At 37.4% G+C, this 27,914-nt stretch overlaps 2 protein-coding genes across 2 annotated transcripts in view; both read right to left on the bottom strand.

Annotated features, from left to right (window-relative positions):
- Bank1 (B cell scaffold protein with ankyrin repeats 1) overlaps window positions 1–27,914 on the bottom strand; it is a 220,510-nt gene that overhangs the window by 145,336 nt on the left and 47,260 nt on the right. The window contains exons 4-6 of the mRNA XM_041679911.1: window positions 17,551–17,702; window positions 11,346–11,484; window positions 5,424–5,563 (exon numbers count right to left, since the gene is read on the bottom strand). Of these exons, the coding sequence (XP_041535845.1) occupies window positions 5,424–5,563; window positions 11,346–11,484; window positions 17,551–17,702 (431 nt within the window). The remainder of the gene's footprint in view (window positions 1–5,423; window positions 5,564–11,345; window positions 11,485–17,550; window positions 17,703–27,914) is intronic.
- LOC121449699 (peptidyl-prolyl cis-trans isomerase A-like) lies at window positions 10,078–10,601 on the bottom strand. Its single transcript, XM_041654350.1, has one exon. It carries the CDS (start codon window positions 10,596–10,598, stop codon window positions 10,104–10,106), a length of 495 nt encoding a protein of 164 aa, XP_041510284.1. The 5' UTR covers window positions 10,599–10,601; the 3' UTR covers window positions 10,078–10,103.

Below are 27,914 nucleotides of genomic sequence, written 5' to 3'. Positions count from 1 at the left end.
TAGTATCAGGGAGGAGGGTGTCGCTTGAGGTTTCCTCATACCCAGAAGTAATAAAAACTAGTTGTGCCCCATATACGAGGAAGTAACTGAGTGAAAAATGGTGGTTTTACAAAAATGAGAAACAAAGCCCATCCTGTCATCAAGTGTCTTGGGTGGCAGGAAGTGTAGTGCTATATTTGTGCATGGGATGAATGAGAACACTCGGCAACCTGAAAGAATAAAGAGTTAAAGGATCGTACAGCGAGGAAACACAAAGGAATGCTTTGACAAGCCAGGGTTCTGGAAAGGTTTGGGAACTTGTATCTGAGCATTGAAATGTGTTTGAGTGTCCCATTCTGTGAGACGTTAGAAGTTGGCTGCAAGTCAGCACTCTGGAAAACACTGGTGCTGCTCCCTGCATTTGCACCTTGTATCAACCAGGGCTGATGGAAATAGGAAGGGTTTGTTAAGACGTAATAAGAAGCCTGAGCCAATGGGCCAAGCAGTGTTGTAATTAATACAGTTTTTGTGTGATTATTTGGGGTCTGGGCAGCCGGGAAACGAGCAAGCAGCATCCGCCTACAAAAGGTTTGCATCGATATTTTGAGACAGACAGAGTCTAATGGAAAATTTAGAAAATTACTAGAAAGAGAAGGGGTTTCCAGTATCATTCTTAAGAGAATCTTCAAAGGAAACAGCCCCAACCACAAAATTAACTGGGTTAAGAAATTACCCTTTAAGGAAACAATTAGGATACAGAAGCACACCGGAGCAAATTCTCACAGTGGGAGTTTCTCAAGCCAGAACCTTTCCTTACTCCAACCCCACTGAATTTTATATTGTCAAGGTTTCCACCACTGAGACAAAATGCCTGAGAGAAATGACAAGGGTGAAAAGTCAATGTTGGTTCATATTTTCAGAGATTTAAGTTCATAGTCAGCTGGTTTTACCAAGGCAGAACCACAATACAAGAAATGTATGACTGAAACAAATTGCTCCCCTTGGAAGTTGGCAAGCAGGGAGAGAGAGACAAGCAGGGTCTAAGGACAAGATCTGTCTGTAAGGGCACAGCTCCATGACATACTCTTTCCAGCTGGCCTACACCTCCTGATGTTTCCACCGTCTTCCAGTCTTAACATCAGCTGGTGTGTGCGCCATTGGCACATGATCTGGAGAAATAATTTTTTCTTCAATGAGATAATCTTTCCTTTGTTTTCTTTTTTAAATTGATTTTTGTTGACCTCTACATTTTTCTCTGCTCCCCTCCCTACCTCCCCCCATCCCCTTCTTCAACCCTCTCCGAAGGTTCCCATGCTCCCAATTTACTCAGGAGGTATTGTCTTACTTTTTAACCAATTCATAGCAATGTCTTATTGTCTTAAGTATTTGCTAAATGGACCGAGTATATTTAAACAAACCATGAAGATATATTGCTGTCCGTAAGTCAGTGCCTCTCTCAGCCCTTGTCAAAGAAACGTCTTCTTGAAGTAGATGACAGTAAGGCAGTGACCTCCTACTGATCAAGGTCCGTAGAATAAGAGACTGTAGAGTACTCAGCCTTAAATGGAATGTCTATATAAACCCCCTCAAGGCTCAGGGGTCTTTACAAAGGAGAGAGAAGAAAGATTGTGAGAATGAGAGGTGAAGGGAGACAGCACACAGAGTAGCAGCATATACACCAACTCAGTAGTTGTAACAGCATGCACAAGACTTGTGCAAGCTCAAGCCAGAGAGAGTCCCAGTACGGGGGGTGAGGGGTGCACGTGGATACCGCCCCAGTTTTCATGCTATTGGTGTTTGATAGCTGCTGGGAGAGAGGAGGTCAGTTTTCTTTAATGGTGTGACCCCTGGTAAGTAGCCGACTCTCCAGAGCAAGCCCCATACCAGTAAACTAGACAGAATTAAAAAGATAGGGAAAAAAGATACAGAGTTGGGTGAGAGGAAAAGTAGGTGATTTGGGATAATTTGGGGAGGAAAGATGAATATGATCAAAATGTATGAAATTCACAAAGAACTAATAAAAGTATTATTAAATATATATTTGTAGGCAGCAAGTCACAGATTGAATAATATACACAACTTAACAAAAAGAAATTAAGTATACCGAGTGAGAAGATGAAAATAATATTTATTGTGTGTAAAGTAAAATATACAGTGTGATAAAAATATGCAATGCAAAGATGCCTTTTACTGAAAAGAAGTATAGCTAAGAAGAATTATTTCTTATATTTCAAGAATTTTTTGAATGGGGCTAGAGGGACAGCTCAACAGATAATAACACTTGCTGCTTTTCCAGAGCTACCAAGTTCAGTTCCTAACACCCATGTTGGGCAGCTCGAAACCACCTACAACTCCAGCTCCATGGATTCTGATGCCCTCTTCTGGTTTCTGCAGGCACCCGTGTACATATGGCAGATAGATATATACACATAAACATGAATACAATACTTTAACATTTTTAAATAACAGGATGATCATATGTTGATCAATAATTATTATTTTCTTTGAGCATTTGACCTAGTTTCATTTATGAATCTTACTCAGTCATTTCTTTAAAAAGTTAACATTTTTGCTGTCCCCAAGACACCTATGTAAATGGGAAGAAAGTCTCACAGGTTTTAATTATCTCAGTTAACGATAAATTAAAGTATTTCTATCTACAGTATTTGAATATTAATTGCCCTACCAAACTAAGTTTAGAAGTTTTTCATTTGAATATCTCACACTCCCTGTTTTAAGTGATGCACTAGAAATTGAACCTTGATTAGTCTCTGTACTGGGATTTTAGGATTATCACCCCTGAAAGAAAGAAAGATGATTGATTTAAGGAGATCATTAAGTTCATTGAGCTAAAATGTTCTAAAACCTAATGGACATCATTAAAACAAAACAAATCAGTTCTTTTATTAATTCTTTATTAAAATTCATAGAATGGCTTTATTACTTTGTGTGCAATAGCTTTTAAATGGCAAATAAAGTCTCTTATTGTTGAGTTCTAGGAAAACTGAAAAATAAAACCCACCAATTTCTCATTAATTATTCTGTCCTCAAATTCACACTGGGTTTAGACTATATATACCCAATAGCACTTAAATGGCTATAGAAGGATCTTGCTAATAATTTCATGGTTACTGAAATTATATCTGCCATAAACCATGTAGGGAAGCTGACAGCAAATTTTACAGTATGCCATTTCAGGCAAGCAGGCAGGGTGAATTCACACTTGCTGGTATGTTTCCTTACAAATAAACAACCATTATGGGTAGGATGGTTACAATGTAGGCTGGCTTTTGAATGGAGGTACTCAGTGGACTGTTTGTGAAGTAGACAAATTATTAGGTTCAGTGACAGTGTCAGAAGAAAGGACTAATCACTGTGGTGTTCTATATAAACTCATAGAAGCAGTTTGTATACAACTGGCCTTTAAAAACACTAAGGAAAAGTCTCTGCAGTTCCTCCTCCATCAAATAACAAATCTTTCTTATGGTGTGACAGTGATTTACAGGATATTTGTGCAGATTTAGAGGAACCCCAGTTCTCATGCAGTGTCTGCTTTAGGGCCATGTTCTAGAAGCTGAAGCATGACCACTCTTTCTAGAATCTGATGGAACACTTGGGAGGGCCTAGGGCCTAGTTTACTTGCCCAGAGCCCAGAGCACTTGCATTAATCCCCCAGTATTTCTTGGGCCCAGAGGTCACCAGCAAAATTTCCACGTCTCTCCCCATCCAAGTACATTAACCCTCACTCTCATGTGTTTCTTTGCCAGCTAGAAGTCTGTTGTCCATAGACTGCTTTTGCCTCTACAGACTTGGTGCAAGGCTAGATCTAGTCTGTCTTCCCTTTACAGGCCCCTGGATTTGGGGAAGAAGGAAAACCAAGGCACAGCAATACTGCTTTTCACTTCCCATTTCATTCTCAAGGTAAAGATAAACAGTTTTTCCTAATTTCCTAAAATCTGTGCATTTACTTCACGCTACAGAGGAAATCATGACTTGTACATTATTTATCTGAAAAATGTATCTAGAAGTCATACATTTAATTTTCACTATATACAAACTGCCCCCTGGCATGAAACCCATGTATTTGCAGACTAATTTACTTCTATACTAGCTGTAGAAGGAGAATGCTGAATATCTCCTTTATTGAGTTTTAGTTATCAACAGAATTTTTAGTAGAAGACAAGGTAGACTTGTCACATGAAAATAAAGCAATCTGTATTTCAAGCTTTTATGTTTGCACTTGTTTTGCAATATAGACTTTTTGTCAAATGTTCTCAGACTTCCCAGGCTGACAAATGCTTTTTCACTGTTTGTCCTTTTCTAAGACATTTGCTTTTCCCATTGTTCTAAAATGTGACACTCATAAAAAGAATGCCGAAGAAGAAAGTTTCACGCAAAATAAGTAAAGACTCCAGTGCCTATCACACCAGGCTCCGGGCAGCCTGGCAACATCACTGTCGTTGACAGTTTTGTTACAGATCTCAAAGGGGAAGTCTGAAGATCACATCATTCAACTGAATCAACTCTCCCTTTCCTTGCATTCACCTCTGCCATTTTCTCCCAGTGAGACCAACTAAGTGAAGTTTATAATTCCAATTGTAAAATAGCAAACACCATTTTGTACTTTTCATATAATATCAAGTCTTATTATTTTTAGTTTACATGAAAATATTTATTTTATTCTGAAACTCAGTGAAATAAACATGTAAGTCATACATTTTCATATTGAGCAAGATTTCTTCCTATTAAAATAGGTCACGCGTAAAAAATGCAGAAACCAGACTAATGGCTTAAGCTCCCTGAAGATTCCTTAGAATTCTTCCATATGCCCAGCACTGATAGGAAAAGATCACACATATGGGCTCTTCAGGGAGGCCAGTAATACATCATGAAATCCCCATCCTGTGTCCAGAACACTTAAAGAACATAGATGATTCTATCATTTTTTTTACTGTCAGGTAACAGTGACAATTAAAACTAAGAATTATGTAAAAACATTCACGTGAAAGTAGATGTGAGATTCACCCCAAGTTCCCATTTAGTGGTAGCTAGGTTTGTCTGACATAGACTTACAGGTACATGACCTGATTTTCTTTTGTTTTGTGTTCTTCACATCTAAGTAAAGAAATTCATTTCTCAAGGGGTGCTCTATGACTCTCTCTCTCTTCTATTATCTATCTTCTCCATAACAGTTTCAATTGAGTCTGTCCTGATAGCCATGCTGTAATGGACAAGCTGTCACTTGTTGGAATTGTCTAGAAGGACTTGACTGAGGCAAAGTCATTTGTCTGTGTCTCTGGCCCTCAGAGGCTGACTTCTTCCCTTACCGTGGATCATTCATCCATTCACACTCTATCAAACCTTACACCAAGCCAAGAATCCCCCCTTTCTGCATTCGTTCTTTTGCATATACAGTGATGAGCTGGTTAGAAAGATCAACTTACCTGGCATATACTCTTGCCGGGGTCTGACATTCTAAATGGACTTTCTGTGGCATTGGCTACTGAGTAGTATTTCATCTCTGTTGTGGCCTTGATGATTCCATCACAGTGGATCTCGACAGTGACTGAACCAGCCGGAAAATCTTACAAAACATAAACAAGTGTTAAACTAAGCACCAAGTATAATGCATACACTGTACCATAATGATGTAAGCTACAAAGGAAGTCATTATGGAGTTCTAGCATTTAACTTTCAGCACTTAAATTTTTTTCTATATTTCATGCTTTAAAAACATAAAATGTACATATTTAGATTAAATAAACTTAAAAAAACATATACCAAAATTATAGAAAAAACAAAGTACTAAATTATTTCTCCCTACTGATATACTTTTTTTGTAAGGATATAAATCCTCTTTAGAGAATTCTTTAGAATTTAGCAAAAAGAATCTATTCTTTAAACTTGGGTGTTTGTTTCAATTTTATAAAGCAGAAATCCATTAATTATGTGCAAGTTTCTAGAAATTTTGTGTAGAAGTAAGATTTATTGACATTAAAGAATAATTTACAATTGATTAGAATAAGAAATTCTGGGTGGTATGGGAGGTCCTTCTGTCTATGTGTTGCTTTTATTGGTTAATGAATAAAGAACTGCTTTGGGCCTATGGCCGAGAAGAACAGAATTAGGCAGAGAAAGTTAGACTGTATGCTGGGAGAAAGAAGGGTGGAGTCAGAGAGAAGCCATGGATCTGCTGCCTGACACAGACGCTGGGAACATTACCCAATAAGCCAATGCCATGTGGCACGATATAGATTAGTAGAAATGGGTTAAATTAACGTGTAAGAGTTAGCCAATAAGGAGATAGAGCTAACAGGCCAAACAGTGATTTAATTAATATGGTTTCTGTGTGATTATTTCAGGCTATCCAGGCAGCCAAGAACCAACAAGTGGTTGGTTCCCTCCTCCAACACCTGGGGAAAGCAAGTATATCCAGAAACTTCAGGATGAGCTTTGCATACTCTATTCATCTACTCATCCACTTACCAATTGATCCATCCACCTATCCACCACCCACCCAAAGCCTTCATGTCAACAAGTTGTTCAAAGTGACTAATAAAGCCTACCTCAAATTCTACTGTAATATACCAACAAAGTTAAATTTTTATAAAAAATTGAGGACTTCCATTTTAAAAAAAAAACAGTAGTTTCAATTAAAAAGTAATGCTGTAGTGTAAAAAATATAAGCAAAATTTGTCATTGGATCTATTTGAAGAACAAATTTTAACAGCTTTTCATGCTGCCATTGAGATATTTCTCAAATTCTTCTAAAAATGTTATTTAAAATATGAGGTTCAGAAGGAGTTTAATGAAAAGATCAACATCCTTGAACAGCTGTGAATGCTTCATTTCTTAAAGGTTAGACACTAATTTGAGTCATCTCCTGACGTTAATACACTTTTTTTTTAAAATCATTTTTCAAGGTAAGTTCAAAGCCAAAAATAAGGTGGCGGGGTGGGGGAGATTTTAAACTGAACAAGATCATAAAGCTAAAATTTCTCTCTTCACATTCTTGACAAGATATGTAACACATTTTGTGAAGTGATATGCACTGAAAAGTGTCACTGTCTTACCAAAGAGATAGATATCCAATAGAGTAAGAGAAATCAGAACAGAGTGCCAAGGCTGTAATGCACATCCCATAAGCTAATGTGGTGATTGTGTGGTGAACAGGAAGTTGGTGTTCACAGAGCCAAACAAAATTGATTTTAGTAGATTTTATATAATTCTCAGCTTAAAACACTTTGTTTTCCAGAATTATGATACCTAGAGATCATAAACTAAACAGAAATTTACCAATCAGTTGCTTCTTTCCCATGCAAGTTCAGCATAGTAAACCGTGTGTCCTAAAAGACTTTTCATGTTTCGTTCATGAGATATGAAGTTATAATTTATATTATATAGAGTACAGTTTCATCATTAATAAAGTGAGTCAATATTTTTGTTCATGGATTACATATTTCTTTCAACTTTTAATTAGATTTCCCTAAGCTATTGGGTTTTTTTCCTCATGGTATTGCTGGTACCAAAGGAATACTCTGTTTCTTCTATGTAGAAATTAGTTAATATCTCTAGTAGAAAGTTTTAGCATACTTTTAAGGCTCAGCTATAAACTGGAACTATTATAATTTCAAATTGCTTGAACCATAAATGCCATTAGGAAAAATTTGTTTCCTGCAAAAATCTAGCGATTATAGAAACATAGAAACAAGAAATAATTGAGCTGAAAGTTTGGGGGAGTCTCCAAACTAGATGGTATTCTCTCAGGTAAAAAATTCAGCCTAGGGCTAGAGAGATAGCTCAGAGGTTAAGAGAACTGACTGCTGTTCCAGAGGTCCTGAGTTCAATTCCCAGCAACCACATGATGGCTCACACCCATCTATAATGAGATCTGGTGCCCAGAACATTATATACATAGTAACTAAATAAATAGCTATTATAAAAAATTCAGACTCCAAGATTGAGGTGGGTCAAAGGGAAAGATATGCTACCTAGAAAAAGAATATGAGAATTTCCTTCCTCCCGAAGGTCACTGAATATGGAATTAGATTTTCTCTGCTTTGTTACCAGCTGAAAACATGCAGTAGTGCTATTATCTCTCATAAAAAGTCAAAAATTAATTAAATTAAAATTTTATTAATAAATAAATTAAATTGATTCTATTTAAGATTTAGCTCAGTTCAAATTCCACAAATGAGTGACACTTTGTGGTATAAGTCTTGCTCTAAATGGCTTATTTCACTTAATATTTGTCATTTTTCATTCTGTTGCTGCATACACAGGATTTCATCTTTTATATGGTTGAATAATATTCATACAAATACACATATAAATTTCACATTTTATTTACCCATTTCTTTATTAATGAGCATGGAGGCTGATTTCACTCTTTGGCTATTATAAACCCTTCTGCAACAGATATGAGAATGCAGGTTCCTCCTTTAATAAATTATTTTTCCCACTGGGGTATGCCCTGGTCAGAATTGTGGGGTCAGATGGCAATGCTACTTTCAGTTTTCTGAGAAGGCATTCTGTCCATACGTTGTTACATTCTCACAAACAGTATAGGAATTCTCTTCTCCATTCCTGCATAGGATTTGCTACTCTTTGTCTTGTTGGTAATAGCCATTCTGATGTAGAGAGATGATGAGCAGTGATGGTGTGATTGTTATTACTCTATGATTAGTGAGCATTTTGGCACTTAGTTGTTGATTATTTCTTCTTTTAAGTGTTTATTTATATGATTTCCTATTCCTTTTTAACTGAAAATTTATACAAAATATTTTACCACACTTTTCTCTTTCCCATCTCCTTACATTTACTCTCTACCCCCACCCCAATTCATGCAACTCTATGTTTCCTTTAGGAAACAAATGGGGGAAAAACAAGTATACCAAAATTAAAAAGAAAGCAGTAAAAAAAGCACAAGAAATAATAGGATTTCTATGTTATTATTAAGGTTCTTATATATACTGAATATTAATCTCTTATCAAGTAGTTTGTAAATAGTTTTCCCATTCTATAGCTGGCTCTGAACTCTTAATCATTTCCTTTGCTGTGTTGAAGATTTTTTAAAATAGATTTTCATTTGTCTATTTTTGCATTTCTTGATTACACTTTGAAGTATCTTATAATAATAAAAAACCTTAGCCCATCTCAATATATTGAAATGTTTTTAAAATATATTTTTCTAATTGTTTCAGATACTTTTGTTATTTTTATCCTTTCTACTAATCCTGATATTAGGTATATGAAGCAAAAAAATATTCTTAATATGTATACTTTTATTTGGCATCTTGATCTGCTACTTGGGAAATACTATTTAAGTACTTCTTAATTTGCAATATTGATGTTTCTGTATTGACTTATTTTAACTAGATTTAGTTTGAACTCTGAAACTAATTACTTAGAAACTGTTATTCATTACATCATTTAAGAATGTTACATAGGGTAATAGGGGCTATGAGCAAGAAGGTAAAAGAGAATGGAGGGGGTTCTCCCCTTCGCATTTCTGCAAGTCTTTTCCACAATAGGAAGCAGCGTCTGGATATTTGTTAAGTTATTGGAATAAAGGTTTCTCTTCTGAAAACCCAACCCCAGCGCCAGCTGAGTGAAGAGGCACGGAGGAGTCACTCACGTGAACATACAATGCTGACTTGTAAATATAAATGAACTCTATAATGGACTCACAAAGTACCTAATATACTTTGCAAGTATAAACATTTTATATTTCCATATTTATAAGATTAAATATCTTTTTGTATAAAAATATTTACAAGGTTCATAGTTTTTAAAGTTTTTGCAATAACTTTATCCCCTGGTTTTTAGAAAAAAAAATGCCATCAAACAAAAGCAAGTAGGCTTACATTTTAAAAAATAATTATTTTCTCAAAATAATTTCACAAAATTATTTTAATTTTTTTACAGTTCTTAGTTTTTATTCATAATTATAAACTTAACTCTGCAATCCAGCTAGACTTGAAGGGGAATGAGGAAAATATGGAACCCAAAGAACTTCAGTGAGAGCCGAGATTACAGGGTACTGCGAGCAGATGGGGCTGGGGTGCTCTCCTGAGCTACAGAAGGAATGGTCTGGTGGGTAAGAAGCCCGCAAGTCAAAAGAATTAGAGTTGTCCACAGTCGGAAATGGTGATCTTCTTGCTGGTCTTGCCATTCCTGGACCCAAAACGCTCCATGGCTTCCACAATGTTCATGCCTTCTTTTACCTTCCCAAAGACCACATGTTTGCCATCCAGCCACTCAGTCTTGGTGGTGCAAATAAAAAACTGGGAACCATTTGTGTTTGGTCTAGCATTTGCCATGGACAAGATGCCAGGACCTGTATGCTTCAGGATGAAGTTCTCATCCTCAAATTTTTCTCTGTAGATGGATCTGCCGCCAGTGCCATTATGGCGTGTGAAGTCACCACCCTGGCACATGAATCCTGGAATAATCCTGTGAAAGGAAGAACCCTTATATCCAAATCCTTTCTCTCCAGTGCTCAGAGCACGAAAGTTTTCTGCTGTCTTTGGAACTTTGTCTGCAAAGAGCTCGAAGGAGACGCAGCCCAAGGGCTTGCCATCGGCCGCGATGTCGAAGAACACCGTGGGGTTGACCATGGCTGCAGCAAGCGATGAGAGGGAACAGCGGTGTCTGCAAAGCCTTATTTTAATTTTTTTTTGTGTGTGGGTGAGTATGTACATGTGAGTGCAGGCGCCTGTATATCTGTGTGTGGGTATGTCATGGAGAGGCCAGAAGAGGGTCTCAGATCGCCAGGAGCTGGAAGCATAAGCCGTTATGTGCCGCTCAAACTGGGTGTTGGGAATCGAATCCAGTTTAGAATGGAGCTAGGACATATGAGTACTCAAATGGGTAGCTTCACAAATGAGAAAAGGAACTGATGAGAATATCTGAGAAATGGTACTAGAAAATACCGAAAAAGAATTATGCTTTATGAAACTGCCAAAACTTTCCCAAGGCTTGGAATGGAGACACAAGAAAAGAAAACAAAGTTCTTTAATAAAAATAAAAAACCTGTGAATCCTCATGCTGCATAAAGGAAATAATTTTAATTCCATATTTAGTAGCGACTATATATCCAAGTACATTTCACTGACATATTTAATGATGTTTCATGTTACTGGCAGCCACTTCCCTAAATGGTATACAAACCAAGTTCTAAGGATTTACACAACCTTACTTTTGCAAATCAGATTAATAATAACAATGTTGAATATGTGAGAAATAACACAGGAAGCACCTGCAGAGCAAACTCAAGTTTCTGAGGGAAGTGAAACCATTTATCATAAATCACAAGAAAGGAACTCGGGGAGAGGTTTATTATTATTAAAACTGCAAATTTCTACCTGCAGCTCTCATACACCAGACGCTCCTACTCCAGCGTGTTGGCCGTGCTCTGAGGCGCTTGCTGTTTGATATGAATTCAACTTCCAGAATTTCACCAATTAGCTCATCTTTCAACAGGATGAATATCTCACCAGGATTCTGTTAAATAAAAAAAATGCAATAGGTTAAGCACGCCAAAGAGTTTTCCTTCACCAAAGTGCCCACCACATTTATTAGTGGTCAAATCTTAGACTGTTGATAAATAAATTTATCTTGTTTGTATTTTTAACCATATACAAACATATAAATGCATGCTCATTGAATTTTACTTTTAGTACTTTGATATCTCTCACATTCTCATCCAGCTCCAAACCATGCTTGGCAGCTTAAAAACAGTAAGAACACAGTTTCTTTATCTTTGCCCTTTCTTGCACATAGCCTCCCATCCCAGGGTATCAGAACCATTTTACAGACTAACAGATTGGCCATAAGTAAGCCAGTAAACATTTCCTTTTCCAAGTACATATCCTTGACCCTGACTCTTCTATTTCTCTCTGTGTGTAAAAACCTAGCTAATCTAACTTTAAAATCTCTTACAATTAAAATAAAATAAAAATATTAATGTTGTATAGTTCCCCAGTTTGTGTCATAGAAGTTCTCTTGGGTCTTCTTTGCTAATACAAGGGCCTGTTAAGGCTTCTGAGATGATTAAAGTTATGCAACTAAAAATTCCAATATTTAATTATATTGGAGAAGTTTGAGCTGTGAACAGAAATAAAAATATGAAGACCATATTTGGGGAACCAAATCCAGAAAAAAAATGTCAATCAGGAAGAGTGCATTTAATTGGGAATTGGTAAATATTATTGGATATCAACTTTATAGAAATTATGATAAACACCATTTATATAAGAATATTTCCTTGAACCCTAACTGAAAAAGACAGACAACACATATATATGCATGCACACACACACACTCATACACACACAGACATGCACACATGCATGCACACACATCCTGCGGAACTGAAATAGAAAATTCAACTGCTACTTATAAGCAGCACAATTTAGGATCATATTTAGAAAATTGTTAGTAATTATCTAACTTTCAGATCCTCATTATTTCTTATATTATGCTACTTGACTCTGTGAAAAGTAAAATATTTTTTGACTGTCTCAGATATCATCTCTCAAATCTGTTGTTATAGTAAATTTTACCCTGTCAGTAAATAGGGAACTCGCTGATACACTTTTATGATATTATATTTATTAAAAAGTCATTAATTCTTGTTTTCTTACTCTGGTGTTACTGTTCTAAGCATAATCACACACTATGACTTACATATTGATGCATTATACCAAGGCCTTTCTAGAAGTGGTAAAGTCAATACTGCCAATCACTTATCAGATGCTCAGGTCCACTTCAGCCATTATCCACCACAGTCACATCCCAAATACTTCTTCAAGGTTGATTTAAATTTCTCTTTACCAATGATACACAGAGAACAGATCCTACGTCAAAGGAATCTCTTTTCCTGGCCATGGAGCATGCACCATGTCAGCAGATAAGGGACATGATCCCATGGTCCCATCTGTTCTTCATAGCTCTAATGACCTCACATCTGTCACCTCAACCCCAATGACTTCACATTTCATTTTGGGTCTGGTCCTCAATAGCCTTTAATAGCCTTTTGACAGTTCTTTAGATTTCTTTTCAATGCTGAAGTCACCACTTGTTTGACTCTATGGAATTGGTAAGCAAAGTGTGTTCACCAACATTTTATTCTCCAAGGCATCTCATTCTCATTCATGAGCAGCCCCAAATATGCTGCTTCTCATGCATCAGACTCCCTCCTTAATAGAGGGCAGAACTCCACCTTTCAACCCTTTCCAGCAAAAATTCCCAACAGAAGACACTCAATAAAGTGCCTGCATCTTCATCTGTACCCTGGGCTGGTTTCTTGGGTGAAGACCTGCATAGTCACACGGGGCTTACAAAACCTTGCCTTTGCTTTAATGTTCTGCTGCCATTGCCTTGAAATGCTAACTAATTTGAACCAAGGGGCTTTGTATTTTCATTTTGTACTGCAAGTTAAGTTGCTGGTCCTATTTAAAGGTGATTATTGCCTTGCTGATAGACTCTTTCTTCCTTTGCTCCCTCATAGCCAGGCTCTCCTCTAACTTTAGCCTTCAAGAACTGGAGAACTTTCAAATGAGCACTTATACATTCACATCCACATCTGCATCCAGCCATGACCAAGCCAAGTGTTCCATTCTTCATTAGTTCTCCTCATCTAAAATACTCTGATAGCATTTAAGAATCTTTGTATCATTTTCATATCTTCTGAACATTATGAACATGGCAGATTCTCCAATGTTCTAAAAATTAAAATGGAATACTTCTATAAAAACATGAGAGCAATGAATTGAGTCTGCTAGGCTGAATTCCTTACCACCCTCTATGTGGGGCTTTACATACTCCTGCATCTTGCTGCAGTAAACAGTCCAACCCAGGAGAGATCTGTCTTTAGTAGCATGGGTAAACTTGACTCAAAAAAAAGCTGTAGGATATTAAAATTTTATAAATGTGTGTTTACTAGTTATGAGGCTGCCATCTTGTGTTTCATTGCTTGACCCCTTTGTTTGTGCCCCTTTACTGGGTATCTAAGAATTAATAGAGAAAATTGTTTATGATCGTTACTACTTATAAACTTTAAAGGTTTCTGTACTGTTCACAAAACTTGAGATTTCAACAAAAAGAGTGCAATTTGGTCTATAATAAAAACACATATGTAGTGAGGTTTTGTTTGCATCTTTGGGCTGAGATTTAAACACAGGTAGAACGGTGAGATCCCAGTAGATCACTGATAGCTCACGAAGGCTTTGGCACAGTGAACTATGGCATTTTCACATATTCATAACTACTTTATAGATACCCATTAAAGAAAGATAGGTTCATGGGACTTGGTAAACTTGCTGCACCGGCAACTTGCTGTGCACTTGACATTTGTTTGTCTCATAATAGCAGAGAAAGGAATGGAAAAAGGAAGGATGGTGATTAATGAAGGATCTTCCACGCAGATAAAAAAAAAAGATGAAGGAAAGAATCTTAACCAGTCTTGAAGTGGTGATTCTGTTGAGGAAATGGAGACATCCTCACCAAATTCTTGATGGGGACTCAGAAATAGCAGGAACAGGAAGGATTCGGAGCACAGACTGCAGTCCTGAAAGCTTTGTGTAAAATGTGTGAAAGGCGTTGGTGGACTCATGACTAAAGATCAAACACTTTTCACAGAGGGAATACAGGACAACCTTGCCAATGTCACAGAAGCCACAGGAAGGGACAGGAGTTTTTGGTGCCACCACTAGAGAGAAGTGAAGGTGACTCATTTGTTGCAGGTGTACACTCAGAGACAGGGTTTAACGTTAGCAGGATTGCTACTTTGGATGAGATAAGCTACTGTCACAAGTATGCTTTATGCATTATGTAATGCTCACAGCTTCCAGGTTTCTATCAACTAGATGTCAGCAGCAACTGTGATAATCAGAGATGCTTGCAGATTTTCCTACATCTCCCCACATAAAAGAAAGGCAAATCCTTTCCCAGTGGAGAACCACTACCCCAAGGGAATTTGTCAAAGACTTTTATACGGTCACATCTTTGAAGCAGAGGACAGCCTACACAAGAGATGCTGGTCTAGATACTATCATTGAGCTAATGCCTTCCAGGTGGATTTTATCAGGAAGGTAAGTAAACATTGATGCTCTATTTGAACAACAGATACCTTTGGCAGACCTAACTAACACCATATTGTTTATGATTTGTCACTCCACAATACAAAATCCAGAGTGTACAGAAAATAAAGAAGTAAAACAGGCTTAGAATACTAAAATAGAAGAAAGTATGCAATCCCACAGAAACTTAAAGAAGGGCTCTTTGATGAAACAGGTTTAAGCTAACACAGACAGCACCTACATATTTTTTTCTCAAACAGTTAAGGAATAACCCTTATAAATAGAACAATGGGTCAATGTCAAAGAGAAAAATAATATTTTTCGACCATCTTTAAAGCAGTGTAAGATTGTCAAGGCTTAGAAAATTGATAATCTGTGGAAAGAAAGATGCTGGGAAAGGTTACTCAGCAGAAGGATCAATGCTCCCCAGCTCATAGGATCACAGACAGAAAACAGCTTAAAAATGCATCTCAGTTAGTGATGGATAAAAGCTGCTTCTGAGGAACAAGAGCAGACAGTGAGAGGAAGATGCAGCAATTGTACATCAAGGAACAATGGGGGAGGGGCAAGGTAACTCGCATGATAGGGAAGGAAGACTGTGGTCCCATTGAACACATGGTCAGCAGGATGGAAACAAAACTGCTACATGGGTATCAACAGTGCTAGCAGTGAATAAGGCCCACTTCCAACTGCCTAGGAACTGTCAGAGCTGGCACTGATAATTTATGGAACTTTTAGGATTCCATAGACACCTCTTTTGCTACTTTCTTAGGAGACAGGGCATTGTTCTCTGGTCTTTGCCCACCCACTATCTAGAAGACTTCTCAGAAATATGGTGGAGTTCAAAGGTTGTCATTTCAGACAATTGGCATATACTGAACATTCTCCAGGGAAACCAGAAATGCAATGGTCTTTTCTGCAGTGCCTGGCACCAGTATATGGATTCAGACTGTACTAAGATCTACTTACTGAGAGCCCAAGATTTGTCTGGGATAACTATTTTTGTTCCAAAGGATGAGATTATTCTGAAATGTTGGAGTATAATTTTGGATTTAAGGTATTTTATATGATCTTTTGACGTCTAGTTTTTATATATATAGTAGGGTTCTGAAGATAGATTTTATATTGAAATAATTTAACTTTATAATGCTTGAAAAATTCTACCTATATCCATAAATTTTCAAAAAAAAAAAAGCCTATGGCTACTTTTCTGAAAGAACCCCTGCCTTGCCGTCTGCATAGGGTATGTCCGCCTAAGGACAGCCAAAGCTTGCTATTGGACTTCAGTTTTGTGTGTGAGTAATGAGGGGAGGGTTTTATAATACTCAAATTTTACTGTTGCAGATATTTTTAAAAGTAGCTATTTAGACTCATTGCATAACTCCCAGGGAGCTATTTTTGTTCTTCGAGTTATTTCCTACTTTGATTTCATCTCTTTGAGACTAGATCACATTGCTTTTATTACAGTTCTTTCCCATTTCTTCCATTATTTCTGACACCGTAGCAGCTGACATCTTTGGCTCTTAGCTTTTCTCTTCCCAGCTTCAGCTACCTATTCCTTTACCCATGCGGCAATTTGTCTTTGCCTGGGCATCTGTGCCTGGTATCTCAAATGTACACAGTTCAAATTTCTGGCACTCCTGTAGTAGTGTCTGAGTGGTTTTCCTTCCTCTAGCACTGGCAGTGAAGTGACTTAAAGGAGTTGTTCCAACAGTCTGCAGGGTAGAAGGAAGGGATGCAAACTTGAGGAACCTTACAGAATGGTTAGATTCTCTGACCACAGGGTTGGGGACCTACCATCAGCAGACATCAGAGACCTCCTGATGTCAGGTCATGTAAATCTGCCAGCTCCTTCCAAAAGGACTTTTCATGCATCTCCCTTGGGGCTCTTTTATACTGTTGCCCTTTTCACTCAAGGACACCATAGACCTTGAGGACCAGCACCAAGACTCAAACCCTTCTAGTGGTTTATTTTAAGGGATCAATCCAAGAAAAGCATAGGAGAAGAAATACAAGAATGCTTCTATATTGTTACTTTCCTCAAATCCTCCTTCTAATCGTATTTCTATTCGTGGGAAATTAATTCTTCCATCTTCAATGATGTCATCATTCAACAATACATTTGGTGGTGAAAAATAAGTAATTTTAAGTTCTATTCAACAATGGGTCTCTCTTTTGGAAAATAAAATTCTTTATCTGCTTATTGTGGCAGTTATTAAAGTAGCTTAATATATGTATTCTGTATATATCATTTTAAAATGTCAATAACATTTGATAAAATAAAGCATTTGGAGATTCTCCAATGTCCAGTTAGCCAGCAAAGATATATTAAATGCCTACTGGGTACCTGATATTATTCTAGGTTCTGACATTGTAGTTGTGAAAAAGAATAAACCAAAATGCTAGGTTAACTGTGCAAATTACATCACAGTGAAATTTAGTGTCTATTAAAACAAAAGGGCATGTAATAAAGGCTGTCATCACTGACCTCACATGGAATTTCCCCAGGGAGCACTAGGGCCAGAGGCACAGACACTCTGGAAGCTTCTTGGTCTTCAGCTCCCTTCTGTCTACTTGTCTCCTCAGAATATTTTGCTTTTGGGTCTGTTGGAATGCTGACCTCAAGGTAGTCTTCAGAACCTGAGGAAAATTGCAAGAATACAGATTATTTTCATTCTATATACTACCAAAAAAACCCCCACCCAATTGCTGTGGAAAAGGTTTCATAAGTGTAGAAGCTGAGTCTAGGGTAGTAGAAGTAAGCATCTTATCATTTAAATAATATTTCTTGACTAAATACCATTATAGCACTTATGACTAAGCCACATCAGTTGGTTAAATGTTCACAGAAATTCCAAATATCACATTTTTATACTGCCATTAATAAACCAGTGGAATATTAGAAAATTTATTTACCTTGAAAATTATAAAGAAAAAATTCAGTTAGAAGAATTTTTAGCCAGTATACTAACTTATAGACATACATTCTAATTTTAAATACTAATTATAAGCTAGGAATGGTTATTATGCCTGTAATCCCAGCATTTGCAACGAGAAAAAGGTATGTATGCTAAAAGTTCAAGTCCAGCATGTGTTACATGAGTTCCAGAGCAGGCTGGGCTAGAATACAATTATGGAACAACTATTAAGTAAAATAACACTAGATGCTAAGTTTAATAGTGATATACGGGGCTGACTGTGTGACTTAGCAGGTCAGAGTCCTTACTGCTCTTTCAGAGGACCCAGTTCAGTTCCAGCACCCATTATTACGCAGTTCATAACTGTCTGTAGCTCAAGCTCCAGGGAATCTGACTTCTTCTGGCCTCCTTAGACACTCATACATATGTGCATATTCTTACATACATACATACATACATACATACATATACATACACACATGTAAATAAAAATAAGGGTGCTAATCAAAATGTTTAAGTGTCCTATGAACATAAGTGATTCAATACAAATTATTTCTTTATGGAACTTCTAGGAACAAGGAAACATATTAATATGATTTTCAGAGCATAGAGAGGGGGTGAAGTGACTGGTTTTTGTCTAGTTTAACACTTAGTAACAACATTTACTCTCAATTATTCATGTATTGTTCTCAATTGAAAGTAAAAGAATGTGGTAAATAATAACTTTAGTTTTTCAAACTACTCATTGTCTTAAAACCCAAAGTGTTTCCATCCATAGGGATGAAATTAAGATTCTCAGAATGGGTGACATCTGTAGCTTTTAGGGTCAGCTCAAAGAGAATTGCAAACAAAAAAGGAATTGCCATCACCCATACCTGTCAAAGACTTTCCAGTGATGTTATTTTGGAGTCCCCATGTTTCTGTAAATAGCCCCTTGCCCTATAAGCACAATAAACTCATTGACTCCAAGAAGTCAACTTTGCTGAAATCTTATGTCAGTTTGTCATCATTGGGCCTTTTAAGGAGGGAGTACGTTTATGTCTTTCAAGGAAAGAATCCTCCCACCATGGAGAACAACTATCCAGCTATTTGTTACATTTCCTGGAACAAGTACTTTATAGTCCTGTCTGCTTGGCTCCCTTGCAGTTCACACGACAGTAGCCCAATTTGATGTGCTTTTCTAATACATTTGTAGTGAGATAACTCATGGTTCTCCATGCATGCATTTGCTTCATTAAAATAAATATAACACACAAATAATCAAGGCTAGGTATGTTCCTGGTGGTCTTCTGGCTAAAGGGAATGAAGATGAAGAGGAGTCCACAATACTCAGGGCGAGACTAGAGTTAGAATTTTGTCCTCATTACCTGGCAGGTGTAAAGGGCAGAAGGCAAGGTCCAGAGAGCCTTAAGCAAAGCTTTACAAAGTTAGCATATAAAAAAAGTTGTCAGAAAAGATCACATGCTACTTCTCATAGGTGCGGAGGGACTCCAGAGTTTCCAAAGGTAGGCTGTGGTAATTATGAGGAACAACTGGCTGCCATTGTTCTTACTTCCTACCAAAGGTATAGACAGCCCAAGGTACCAAATCCTGCACCTGCCCCGTGCTGATTGCCCCAGCTCATCAGACTGTGAAGTCGAGCTAATGGAAGTGCAGTGAAACACAGCCACCACCTATGCAGGTGGGAAGAGACAAGGTCGTTTTGGTCCATTGTGCTTGCTAGTCCAGTTTGGTTTCTGATATACCCTTTTGACAGAAAAAGAAAAAAAAAACTACTTTTACTTTGTTCACGGTTTCCTTTGTGCAGTACCAATCTTAGTCTTTACCCAAAAGTTACTGCAATACTAAAACACGCAGCCTTGGTAGAAATCTATAAGAAAATCTCTGCTTCTACCCCAACTATGGGTCTCGAGAAGCTACGACCACCATGGAGCTTTCCATCAATCACGTCCAGACAAAGAATGAGGATGAGGATTGGAAGAGCTGAGAAAGGAGGTGATGGAGCAGACTGCAGCCCCTTCTGAGAAGGAACCATTGCTTTTTGCCTCGTCTTGCTCTGTTTTATGAAAGTTGAAGAGTAAGGGCACAAACTTCCACATTTCCAGATTCCTAAAAATTCTGGTCTTGTTTAAAACAAATAATAACGAGCCTTTACTTCTCTCACAATTTCAATCTGTTTCCTGAGTAGTCTTGTGCCTCTGCCATCTCTGTCTCTGCATTCAAATAGTTCGAAGTTGAATGAAACAATGGATTTTAATTGGTGAAAGAATCAAGAGGGTGACTTTACTTAATACACTGTAAAACAAGTCATTCTACCATACCATACCAATGCGTTGGGCTTTTGCAAAGGAATATTTTGTAATGTTGGGTTATAAAGAACTATTTATCCTAAGGAAACCATAGAGGTACAAGAAGAGATAGCTCTATGATTGTGAACAGAAAACTAGAAACAAGATAAGCAACAGGAAAACAAAAACAAAAAACATGTTGTTAGACAAAAGATGTCCCTAACAAAATTCTATCAGAGAATATTTAACATTAAGAAACACTTTTATAGCATAATTTGAAAAATACAAGTTACTAAATTGTCAACTTAAAGGTTCATACAGCAATATGTGTGTGTAAGTGTATATGTGTATGCAGAACTATGCGATGGAAATTCAAGACATTCATATTCTTGAAGGAATGAGAATAGACTAACCATTTCTATATCAAAATCATAGTAGTGGCTATTTCTAGATTCCAGGTTTTATCATATATGTGCATACGTTGTGGCCCTCTTAATGCAGCAGGTAGAGTGTCAGTCACACATATATATTTATATATCATAAGTTATATGCAAAATTATGATTTTTCTTCATTGAAATGTATTTTACAGAATAATCTATAGAATTGACTCTACACATTTTGTTTCAAATCAATGAATAAATTGACTAAGACAAAATCTATGCATCTATTGCCTTCTACAATATGTAAGCAAGATATAATAGATTAGCTAAGGAAATTAATTGCTTTGGAGCACTAGATATTAACATGTTTCACCGAGTTAGAACAAACTTTAAACAGTTCTGAAAGTCTGATATTAATCAGAAATTAGATGAACACAGATGCCCAGAAAGAGAAAATAGAGCCCAATACATAATTGTAAAGCATAATTTAAAGATTGACTTCCAAAAATAAAGAAACCCCAGACCCACAGCATGGACCAGCAGGGGCTCATGAAACAAATCAAACTAGTAGAAGCCCTAGGAAGTCAAAGCTCCTGGTAACAAATTAAAATCTAACTTAGTAACAATTCAAAATACTGGGACTTCCCCACTTGCAACTGCTACTGGGAAAGAAGCAATTTGCTTCATTTGAATAAAATTTCTCCTAGACAAAACATATTAGACATAAATATTAAGTAATGCAATGTGTGGAGCCTGGTATATTTTCTAATTTCTCAAAGTTAGCAGAGACTATAAGAAGTACTGGCCAGTACTTCTCTGTGGGCTTTGGGATGTGTGAGTGCTCAAACCTGGGTGCTCATAATAGGTGGAATAGCAACTGACAATTGACAATGACTTTCAGGAAAAGTATTGTGTGTCACCAAAAATAATTACTTGCACCATTAGCAAGCTAGAATGGCCTCATAATGAAGACTTCATTCTCCTAAAGAAAGAAAATTTTAAACTGGAATCTGATTTAAAATTTTATAAACAATTTTTTCAGGAATATTAATAACAATGGCAGAATATTTATTGTATGCCAATATAATTTTTGATTTATTATTTATATTCTACCAACTCTACAGGGTATATAATAATTCCCTCCATGTATAGATTAAGAAATGGGGATGTTCTATTGGGAACTCACCAAGGCCAGCTGGCCTGGGGCTGAAAAAGCCTGGGATAAAACCGGACTCTCTGAACATAGCGGACAATGAGGACTACTGAGAACTCAAGAACAATGGCAATGGGTTTCTGATCCTACTGCACGTACTGGCTTTGTGGGAGCCTAGGCAGTTTGGATGCTCAACTTACTAGACCTGGATGGAGGTGGGGGTTCCTTGGACTTCCCACAGGGCAGGGAACCCTGATTGCTCTTCGGGCTGATGGGGGGGGGGGACCTAACGGGGGGGAGGAATGGGAGGCGGTGGCGGGGAAGAGACAGAAATCTTTAATAAATAAATAAATTTAAAAAAATTATTGTTTAATCAACATTTTTCAACCATCTCTGTATCATGAATTATTCTGGTTGCTAAGAATATTTCTATAAGCTTTGCTTCTTCAGGTTTGCAATCGAACACAGGGAAGAGCAAACAACATGAGTAAAAATAGAATACAGCTTAGGTCAACTGCTGGGAGAAAAACAAAGCTAGTAACAGGTCTGACAGAGAAAACAAGGAAAGGGAGAAGCATGCCAGCTCTAAACAGAATCATAAGGTAGTCTGAGCCGTTGCTTCACAACCCCACGGTCACACAACTGGTTATTTCTGGAACCAGACAGACAAGCTAGGCAATGTCTAGAGACATATGATTACAACTGTCTCCATCCCATGTTGGTAGAGTTATCACAAGGATGATCCGATAGACTCAAAGACACAACTCTTTTACAGGCGTTACAAACAAGTGACCTCAGAGGCCGTGTCTTAGGAATCAGTTACGGCCATAGCATAAGAGTCTACCCTAATTAACATTAGGCTGACATTCTAGCTAGGACTGCTGATTTATGTAGAGGTGACAGTCTGTGTGTAAGCATGCTCATTAGTCCCCATTGAACTGTCGGGCATTTGGCAAAGCATTCTAGAAGAGTGGCCGTGGTTTTCTGATTGGCTGTCACTACTTAGAACAACGATTTGTGATAAATGTGGAGTCATAACCAGTAAATGATGGTGGCCTTGCTAAAGTTCCTCTAACAGTGCTTGCTCCATAGACTATTAGAAAACCAAATGAAGACATAAACTACATAAGAGATAATATGCTATGTTGTGTCTGAAGTACTGTTGTAAGAGTTGGACTCTAGAGGACTGGGGCGAAAATTCATTTGGGAGGTGCAAGTCAGACCTGCATCATTTATATAAGGGGTGTGGGCATCTTCTGGGCTTCAGGAGTCAACTACCTGTACATATCAAGGATTGCCTCTTTAGAGATTCTTCACTTTGATATTTGAGCTGATGTTCAGGAAAGCCTGGGGGTGATGTCTTTAATGCAGAAGTCCACTGCTTCACTTTCAATAGATATAAGAATGACCAAGAAGAAAGAAAATAAGAAAAAGTAGACAATAAAATAAAGCAAAATAGAAATTTATTAAATGGTAAATTGATTCAAATAAAAAATCTTTAAAGAATTAGAATATGCATCAAAAACTGAGAACCCTGAAACCTGGGCCTCTACAACCTCATTAAAAAAAAGTCCAACTATTTATTCAGTTATATAAACCAGAGAAGCACTTTAGGACAAAGAAATTCCTTATGTAAAGGATCAGATACCTGAACTCACATTCATAATTCATACTTTTTGAGTAATATATATTTCAAACAATCCATCATTTTAATTGGAATTCTAAAATAATAATGAACCATTAGTTTCTTAGAGAAAGAAAAAGGCAGATATCCAATCCCTAAATGTTAAAGTTGGCACATAATAATTTTTCAGACTTTGACAAATTCTAGAAAGCTAAAACAGTACTACTCGCCTTTTTCTTAAATGTACTAGGTTATCATTATACCTTTATTGTTAGAATCAACTAATTATTGTTTAAATTAATGGGGGAAAAATCATTGTAGGGTCTCTACGTCCTGTTGCTAATTAGAGACATTTCAGGTAGAATTAGATAAGGAGGCCTTCTCTTACTACTCTAAAGGACTTTAAGTGTGTTCCACAGGCGGTGGAGAATCACCTCACCTGGTGATCTTCTAAGAAACACAATGAAGAAAGACCCAGGCCACTGACTGGAAGATTTTGAGAGCAGATCCTGAAAGGACAGATGCAGGTCTCGGTCCACAGATGAGAGAATGGATATTTATAAGGCAGAGGTACAGCTGAGCTGGGAGAGAGTATAGTCCGTGTGACAGCTTGGAGCCATGGTGGCAATGGTACAATCTTTAAAACAAAGAGTAGGAATAGAACTATTTTTTTTTTTATGAAGGCAAGGGAAGAGACAGCAATGAATTAGCAAACATTCATTTTTTGCTAATTGGAAGCAGACAATATGAAGCCTGGTGAGGAAGGGTGTCCTAGAACAATGACCAAGGGCTCTATAAAGAAAAGACAATTTTCCTAACACAGCAATCTACAAGTCATTGTACTATAGTATAAAAGCAATAGAGAGTCAAGCATCTACCATCTGCTGAATAACGGTGTTGCCCTTTTCAGCCCTTATAGTGGCTGTGTATGTAGCGTTTTTAATTTTTATTCCCCAAATGATCATAGCATTGACAACACTTTCCTTACTTACTCATGTTCTGCAGGTTTTGTTTGGCGACACATTTATTTAAATTCCTTGCCTGATGTTTTAGTTGTATCATTTGATTTCTTACTGTATCAGCTGGATCTCTACACATGCTGGAATCGAGTCCTTTACAACAGATGCTTCTCCTGCTTATGAGGGAAAAGTTCCTTCTTTGCATGCTGGGTCATTTTTAATTTGCTGCCAGATGTGAATTCTAGGTGTTTTACTTCTACGGCTATTCTGTAGTTTTGCTTGGAGATAGTTTTATTACATAAAAACAGGTTGATTCTCTTTAAACTTAATATTAAATTTGTGTGGAAAAGCTAGTATAGTCTGTGATGCAGGGATAATTTTGCCTCTGGTACCCTGATACCTGATGCTTTGGTGTGAGTGGTAATGAAGTTTTTATCACTCTTGCTGGAAGGTATACAAACTATTATCTGCCGGAGTGAACTCATGGGCTTCTCAGACCCTCAGGGTACTTCATTTGTTTTGAGTAGGGGCCTCCTGCACAGCCCTCTCTATGGGCTATTTCCACTGTCTGCTTCCAAACTCCAGTCGCCTTCCCTTAGCCCTGCTGAGCCCTGCTTGCCATCTCCTAAACTCCAGAAGCCACTGGTCCAGCTGAACTCCCTCCTACTGAGGCCTGGGAAGCCTCTGTTTACAGGAAGTAATGGTAGCAACATCAGGACCAGCCCAATCACTCCCTGCCCACAAAGGATGATGTCCTGCATTTGAACACTGTTGCTTCATATCGGTCAGGTTCTGCTGATCTAAGTCCTTCAGCCTGATTTTATCTGACCTGCTCACATTCTGTGTGTTAGCGTGTATACTGCCTGTCTACTGCCAAAGGTCAATAGCTGTCTAAGGAAGTCCACATGTAAAGTTCAGCGGGTGGTAGTAACGAAATCACCAGACCATTCTCAAGATGCAGTCAAAAGGACCATGAGCAGACACATCTATGGTCATGAAGATGAGATCCGACAGACATTTTCTAGAGAAACCTTGAAGTGCACCTGTCATTTTAATGAAAACTAATAATCTTCATTGTCACTGAGAAATTTTGCATTTTTATGGAAAGATAGAATTTTTAGAAGACCCACAAAACTTCCAAAGACTTTTCTGATTGGAGCAATAAAGAGATTCATTTATGTGATCTTGGGGGACTGTGATGAAGCATGCCAATATTTAGAAGATTGGTGTAACTTGTTCCAACAGTACTTTGGAAGTGGCCTGCATGATGCTATGGAGTTAATCATGGGTGCAAACATAGGAGCAGCCCAGAATAAAAGACGGTGCTCTCGTCACATTTGGAGCTTTTTGAAACAGCTGCTGTGGAGTCTGGGTGCAGCAATGAAGAGTGTTCTGTCTTACTAACTGTAAATTGCGGTAAGATAGGATTTTCTCCATTTACATCCTATTGCTGAAGCAAATATAAGAAGCTAATTGAGTTCCTTAAAACTGAACAGTGATCTTTGAAAAAAATGAAAGAACATGTCACTTTTCTCATGTAGTTTTCCCTATGAAAATATGTCTTTGTAATTTCTCTTAAAATGTGTTTTAAACTTTTCTGTGAATTAGTACTTTTAAAAATTAACATGTCTGGTTATTTTTCCTAAAGTGAATAATAAAAAATTTAATGTAGTTGATTTTAAAAAAGAAGTCAGTGGAGGACTAATGATGAATAAGTCTCTCTCTCTCTCTCTCTCTCTCTCTCCTCTCTCTCTCTCACACACACACACGCACACGCACATGAATATGTTTGAGAAAAATGCTACAATAAAACCTGTCACTTTGTGACATTAAAGCTATTTTAAAGCTATTTTAATGTTGTAATTTATTTATCTGCATGTGTGCACACCCACATTACAGTATGCATGCCCATGCACAGTTGCATGGAGTCAAAGAACAGCTTGCTTGAGTGAGTTGGCTCTTTCCTTCCATCAGGCGGGTGCCAGAATAGAACTTAAGTCATCCGGTTTGGCGGTAAGTTCCTTGACCCAATGAGTCATCTCCCAGGCACCTCAAACAATATATTCATTAAATTGAGCCTTTTGAGGGTCTCGGTATCCTTCAGAAAGCCATGTTTAGAACACAGTAGAACACTAAATTGCTAGCCTGGAAGAGTTCATTTGGGATTCTTCAATATAGAGATAATGATAATTAATGATAATGTTGTACAAAACTTCAGTCTGAAGCAGGACTCTGTCTGTCCTCCCAACAGTTTTCCAACATGCCATTCATAATCCATCTTGTTGTTAATTTTTCCTTGAGGCCCTCATCACATCTCCTATGCCATTAGAATATCTAATTCTCCTCAGGCACTGTCGTGATTATCTGTATATCACAGTGTTGGATTAATTGTTAAAAACACCTGTCTGGCTATATTTCATCCACACTTGAAAGGACTTGAATTCAGTGACCCACAAGTAAAAGTCAAAATTCACCAAAGAAACAGAAAGTGATTCAGACTCCACCTATCTCAGACTAACTCTCTAGGAGCCTCTTTTATACAAGATATCCACATGTAAATCTTATGCAAAACTACACACTTGAGAGGATTGTTTCAGTTCTAACATACTCCAAAACTTAAATTATTGAAATAAATAAGGACAAATCACCCCTTCAAGGAGTGTTCCATTTATTTGTGTGTTTGTTTGGCTATTTATTTATTTATTTATTTATTTGTGTGTGTGTGTGTGTGTGTGTGCGTGTGTATGATGTACATGGGCACATGTATCAAGAGACACGTTTGTGGGTCAGAGGACAACTTTGTGGAGTCCGTTCTCTGGACTGTGGATTGTGGAGATGAAAGTCAGGTTTCTATGATTACCTGGCAATTGTCCTTACATACTGAGCCATCTCCGTGACTCTCAGCCAATTTTTAATTACTGCATACATCCAACAAGTGGTCCACACCAAAGTATTTTATCTAAAAATTAGTTACTAAAAAGTTTCCTCCCAATCCGATAAACAAGTTTGCTTCAGCAGAACTGACCAATGATGATGTAAGCCGGTGTCTTTAATTGCTGAGAAAAAAAAACAAAAAAAAAAAAAAACTCTTGTTTTGCCTCTTGGATGCCTTTAAATTTGACAATTTCCGCACATCGAGCTGCCTGGAGATTTAACATAAGTTTTATTAGAATATATTTAATGAACATTTTTGTTGTTATTGACTTTGTAAATAAGCTTTAAGCTATCTCAGATTTTTTTCCTCAATTCTTTCATTATTTACTAAGTTAGAGGAGATGATGTTAGCGAAAATGAAAGGTGGGTGTAGTCAATAGGAAACTTTTCTTGGCAAGTGAGTTCGGATGCCATGGTTTTTTCTCAAATACACCTGAACGACAGTCAATGCACAGGTTTGGGGTGGTCCGTGGACAACCTACCCAGAGAGCTTCCTACTGGGAATACAGACTGCCACAGTAAGACACTATGGAGTCCCCCAAAGACACCCCAAAATAATAGTTTGTGGAGCAGCCATTGTGTTACTGTTACAATT

Source organism: Microtus oregoni, unplaced genomic scaffold (assembly GCF_018167655.1).
Source record: "Microtus oregoni isolate MIOR12 unplaced genomic scaffold, Mior012 000000F_ref0000247, whole genome shotgun sequence".
NCBI classification, from domain to species: domain Eukaryota; kingdom Metazoa; phylum Chordata; class Mammalia; order Rodentia; family Cricetidae; genus Microtus; species Microtus oregoni.
The sequence above is the reverse complement of the archived record's forward strand: the minus strand, read 5'-3'. Positions and strand labels throughout refer to the sequence as shown.